The 5,612-nt window shown below is 33.2% G+C and overlaps 1 protein-coding gene across 1 annotated transcript; it reads left to right on the top strand.

Annotated features, from left to right (window-relative positions):
* The first annotated feature begins 734 nt into the window (after positions 1-734).
* LOC127900448 (isoflavone 4'-O-methyltransferase-like) lies at positions 735-2,437 on the top strand. Its single transcript, XM_052435558.1, has 2 exons — positions 735-1,568; positions 1,805-2,437. Exons 1-2 carry the CDS (start codon positions 792-794, stop codon positions 2,105-2,107), a joined length of 1,080 nt encoding a protein of 359 aa, XP_052291518.1. The 5' UTR covers positions 735-791; the 3' UTR covers positions 2,108-2,437.
* Positions 2,438-5,612: the final 3,175 nt, after the last annotated feature.

Here is a 5,612-nt window from a genome sequence, read left to right as displayed (position 1 = left end):
AGACTATTGAGTATTAAATATGTTTTTTTTTTTTAAAGAGGCAATGGTCCATGCTTATCCTTTGATAGATCTGCCCCTGCTTGAGCCCATTGCAACCAGCTTAAATTACTGTTGCTAAAGGTTATACTTATTGTAGTGTGATTAATTAAGTCAAATGTCATTTTATCCCAAATGGGACTTATATGTAAGAATCTTAAACATGTTTGCCTTTATTTAATTTTACAAAACATCAGGGACTCTATATAATTAAGACACAAAAAGACAAAAGGCTGTGGTATGTTGCAACCGTTGTAACATAGTTTTATCCGATACAACAATTTTCATTTGAGACTTGAAAGTTAAATTAATTTGGCTTATCCCTGTATGATAAAAAATGTATAATATTTATAGTATTTTTAATATTATTATTTGAAAATCATATTTCTTACATATTTTGTATTTTTATTTATAATAATATATTTTTTTCGCAAAAACTATATCTTTGAAGCTGTAGAATAATCTCAATAGTTTAGATCATTTGTCTTGCATTGTGCGACTTCCAGTAACTTACGCTACGAATACATATTGTTATTATACGTACCACTATGTTGACATCCAAACCTGCATTACGTATATACAGTATACCGTTAATAATTATTATACGTTGAACTACTTTGACTTTTCAAACTCGCATTGCGAATTGGCTGCAGGAATCGAAATTTTTAAGTGAATATATATACATACGTATATGGTAGACCAAAGATAAGCTGAGAGAAGTTGGAGGTAAAGTGTAAACGAAAACAATTGAAGTTATGGGTGACATTGAAAATGACGGGGTAACTGTAAGAGAGTTGTTTGAAGGTCAAGCTCATCTGTATAAGGGCATCGTTAAGAATTTAAGTTCTATGTCAGTCAAATGTGCGGTTGAGCTAGGCATAGCGGACGCAATTCACAGCCACGGACGACCAATCACTCTGTCTGAGTTAGCCTCAGCTCTCAACATTCAGCCTACAAAAACTCGAAGTCTATTTCATTTCATGCGTCTGTTAGTTCACATGGGCTTGTTTTCAAAAACCAAAGTTGACAACCACAACGAGCAAGAAGAAGCATATGGCCTCACACCTACTTCGACCCTGCTCATCAAAGATAAGCCCTACTGTTTGTCACCACTTGTCACTGGATTGCTTGACCAAGATTATGTCTCTTCATTCCAGCATTTAAGTAGGTGGTTCAAAGGGAACGATCTCACATTATGGGAATCTTTCGGCGGGTTGAAGTTTTGGGACTATCTGAACCAGAACACTGCATTAACCAAGCGGTTCAACCAAGCAATGGAAAGCGATTCTGAAATGGCAACCTTGATTGTCAAAGACTGCAAGCCAATCTTTCAAGGGTTGCGCTCCCTGGTTGATGTAGGAGGTGGAACGGGTGCATTCGCGAGAATCATATCTGAAGCATTCCCCGGCATCAAGTGCACAGTACTTGACCTCCCACATGCGGTCACTGACATGCCTCAGACTGACAACTTGAAGTACGTAGTGGGTGATATGTTTCAGTTTATTCCTGCGGCAGACGCCTTTTTCTTCAAGGTAAACACACACACGAGCGCCTTCTAAATAGGGTTCTTGTGCTTTATGAAAATGTGGGAACGACTTTTTAACGTTCCCGCACTTTAATGAACTACAGAAATCTCTCATTGAATATATATATATATATATAGTCATTATATTATATATATATACATTGGAAGATGGTGTATGCATATGCGTGAAATAATTTTAAGTAATGGTGGGTATTAATTATTAAATGGGTGATTGGCATGCAGACGGTTTTTCATTTATTTGATGACGAGGATTGCTTGAAGCTATTGAAGAAATGCAGAGAAGCTATCGCAAGCAATGGCGAGAGAGGAAAGGTATTAATCGTCGATATTGTAATCAATGAAAAGGAAGATGACCGTGAATTAACAGAAGCAAAGCTCTTGTTTGACACTTTGATGAACTTTAATGTTGGTGGAAGGGAGAGAACTGAGCAAGAATGGGAAAGTCTTTTCGTGAATGCCGGTTTCACTCACTACAAAGTAGCTCCGATATTTGGTATCAAGTCCCTCATTGAAGTCTATCCGTAAAGAATTGATTAGTCGCCCCAGTGTTCGATATTTGGCAGCAAATAATTTCCTACACGCTCATGCAATCGTCGAAATAAATTTAGGAACAAAGGATTTGTACTCTGTTATTGCTCCGAATATCTGCTTCTGATGTTTTGATTTCGCTAATAAATTCAGTATCTTTCTCAAGTTTATGTAATTGAGAAGAAGAAATTTATAAATCTAAGATTTTAGATGGCGTGGGCAAAATCAGGTTCGGATCGGGTTCAGATTAACCTACCATATTTCGGGTTAATCTGGTTTTAAAGAAAAGAGTCACTCGAACTCAATCCGACTTTTGGATTTTTTTAATTTATCTAGCTTCTTTGATCTGGTTTGCTGAAACTTATGCCCTATATCAGTAGTTTCGTTCTATATTTGCTTGAGTTTGTGGAATTCAGATTGGATGTCAAGTATTTATGTCATTTCATCGTTCAATTCTAGTTTTATTTTTATTTATTTATTTTTGAGTGACCTGCTGATGCATAAGTTTGGATCCTGTACATTGGTACCTAATTGCTAATGTCTGATGAAATTTTTCGAAGTAGAGACTTCAAATTGTTTGATGGAATGCCGATAAAAAATGAATACAATCCAAATCTGATAGAAACTTGATTGGTGAAGCAAACGCGTAATTAAAGTGAAATTGAGAAATAATGAGACAACAAAATCCCACAAGGATACCAGAAATTTACATGGTTCAGTTTTTAACCTACATCTACAGGCGAAAATAGAAGAAAAATATTTTACTTGTGAAATGAGGGTTACAAATATTGTAATATTTTGATTCACAACCCCAATACACCCAATCTTTCAAATCACTTAATCACTAAAGAACTTTATAATTTCAATCTCTTTAAACTCTCTCTCTAAATACAATAAATGCTTCTCAAAATTGGGATAATTTAGCTCTCTCTCAGCACTCTAGGAAAGATAATGGCCAAAAGTCAGCAATTACAGCTCAAAAATTCAAGCATTACAGCTAACAATTATGGCAAAAAATTTAGCAATTTTTCACCACCAGCTAAGCACCGAATTTGGTGCTTGAAATGTCAAAGTCAAGCACCAATTCGGTGCTGACTTTAACAAAAACTACCCTTGCTTTGCAATTTCTATTGGAGTTTTATTTCAAGGAAGCCCTGCTGCTACTTGTAGGTAATAATCTATTGAATTATATAATGAGTTGATGTTTCCATAATTCTCTTAGAGATGCATTTACATAATTTATTTTTTGAAACGGGTTATTACTTAAATTACTATCCTAAATCTTCCAGTCATGCTAATCCAGTGTTTCTTGCTCCAAACTATCGGTTCAGCACAAAGTGAAAGGCTGAAAATTTTTAGCGCTTACACGACGAAGGTTTTACAGCATGGTCTTTTGACTAAAGCTAATATTTCCTGTTACATTTGTTATCCTCAGTTTCTTGTTGCAATTAAAAGTTGAGGACCCTGCGTCTCCCATCCGCTATCATGTTATTTATGTTCGACGCCACCAGATTAGCTAAGTGATTTTCAACTTTTGGTACGGGAGTGAATCACAAGATTTTGGATTCCCTCTTGTTTGTGGTACTTTCTTTTTCTTTTTTTCTTTTCCCCCTTAATATATAACATTAATAATGATGCTTCATCTAGCCCTGCAAGCACTTTTTTTTTTTTGGATTCATTTGACTTTCATTTATTTCATGTTAATCTTTTGCTTATATTAGATCGTCGATTTCCGAATTGCTTAGGGACATATAATTATAATAAGTAATAATTATGGGCGTACTATGGAGATCTTAGCAACTAGCAGCTTTGCGGGCAAAAGTCAATTCTCAGAAGCTATCAGTGAAGTTGGTGTTGAGGCACGTTCAAATGGACAGATTTTGGAGATACGAAATCTCAAGGTGTTCAATTTTTTGGATTTGAAGTCTGCAACCAAGAACTTCAAGCCTGATATTTTGTTGGGTGAAGGTGGTTTTGGGATAATGTACTGAGGTGGTTGCTATTAAGAAATTGAAGAATGGCAGGTGTTTCTTTTTAATTTACTCTTTCGATTCTTATTGAAAAGTCGAACTTTTAGGCATCCGAAACAGAATTTAAACTAATTAAGAAAAATGATTATTGTGGGTTAATTGGATTAATTTTTTTGAACCCAATTAATAATTGAGTTAGGGTTGGATCAATAACGATGAACCCACCTAACTCAACCCAATTCATATAAATAATAATAAAAATATGGTACCAAAGACCTAAACGGTTAATCTAATTTTTAACTCTTTTTATTATTATATAAGAGAGACAATTTCATTCTCATATATACTACTCTATTTTCTAATTGCAAAATTAAAATCACGCTCTCATATAAGTAAATATATTATCTTATAAGTTTAATTTTGAAAGTAAGTTAGTTTCAGTTTATAGTTATTTTTTAGTAAATACTTAATGGTACATAATTATATATCACTTCATTTTGTTATGGGATACGATGCTAACTAATTATCTAAAAGGTCTGGATTTGAAATTTGAAAAAAAGACGCGGGAAACGAGAATAAAGTCTCGAAGCTCATTGTTGAAATTTTTTTAATTTGATTTTAATAAGATAGTTGGTCTTTTAGCTTTCTTTATCGAACACTAAATAGTGAATAAATTTTCATGTCATGATAGATTTATGTTTAATTTTAAGAAGTTCCATTTCAAATTTCATGTCTTTTTCTTTATTTAGCTTTTAATTTTAATATGGCTCAGAACCCGATCAAACCAGCCCAACCGAACCCAACCTTACGATTTAAGGGTTAGATTGGATTGAGTTAAATATATTTATTTAGTTGGGTTAGATTGATTTTATCTCAACCTATTCAACAGTTGAGTTGGATTTTCACAAACTCTATCCAACTGGTCAACTCATGCCCACTCTTATGAGCTATTGAGCCAAGCAATTTTTTTTGTCCCTTTTATGACTTTTCAAATATCAAGATCAATGGACATAATTACCTAAAATATTTTAAGCATAGGAAAATTATTTGCATCTTAAAATATATTGTGAACACACTGTTATTGGCTCACCATTTTGAAGAAGTTTTTAAACATACTTTCACTAATCCCAAAAATAGTCCTTAATATAATCAAATCCCCCTAGTCACTTTAGCATGTTCTTCTTCAATAATTCATCATTTTCTTCTAAAATAATCTATTACAAATTCATGAAATAGAAAGAGCAAATAGAAGAAAATCAATAAAAACGACCAATTGTGGCATGGACTCATTTTGGCATAGATTAATTGTTTCAAGTGAGTAAGAAAATGATGTTCAAGAAGAAACGGTAGATCCCGCGAGTGTTAAAAGTAAACAGTACTTTATTTAAAAAAATAAATTGTCTTAAATAATAATTATTTTCAGTAAGATTATTTTATAATATAAAATTATATTAAAATATGGTGTTAGAGTATATTTTAAGAGTATATTTTAGAATGCAAGTACTCTTGTCATTCAAGAATTAAAAAAAAAA

The sequence above is a fragment of the Citrus sinensis genome, chromosome 2 (assembly GCF_022201045.2).
Source record: "Citrus sinensis cultivar Valencia sweet orange chromosome 2, DVS_A1.0, whole genome shotgun sequence".
Lineage (NCBI taxonomy): Eukaryota > Viridiplantae > Streptophyta > Magnoliopsida > Sapindales > Rutaceae > Citrus > Citrus sinensis.
The sequence above is the reverse complement of the archived record's forward strand: the minus strand, read 5'-3'. Positions and strand labels throughout refer to the sequence as shown.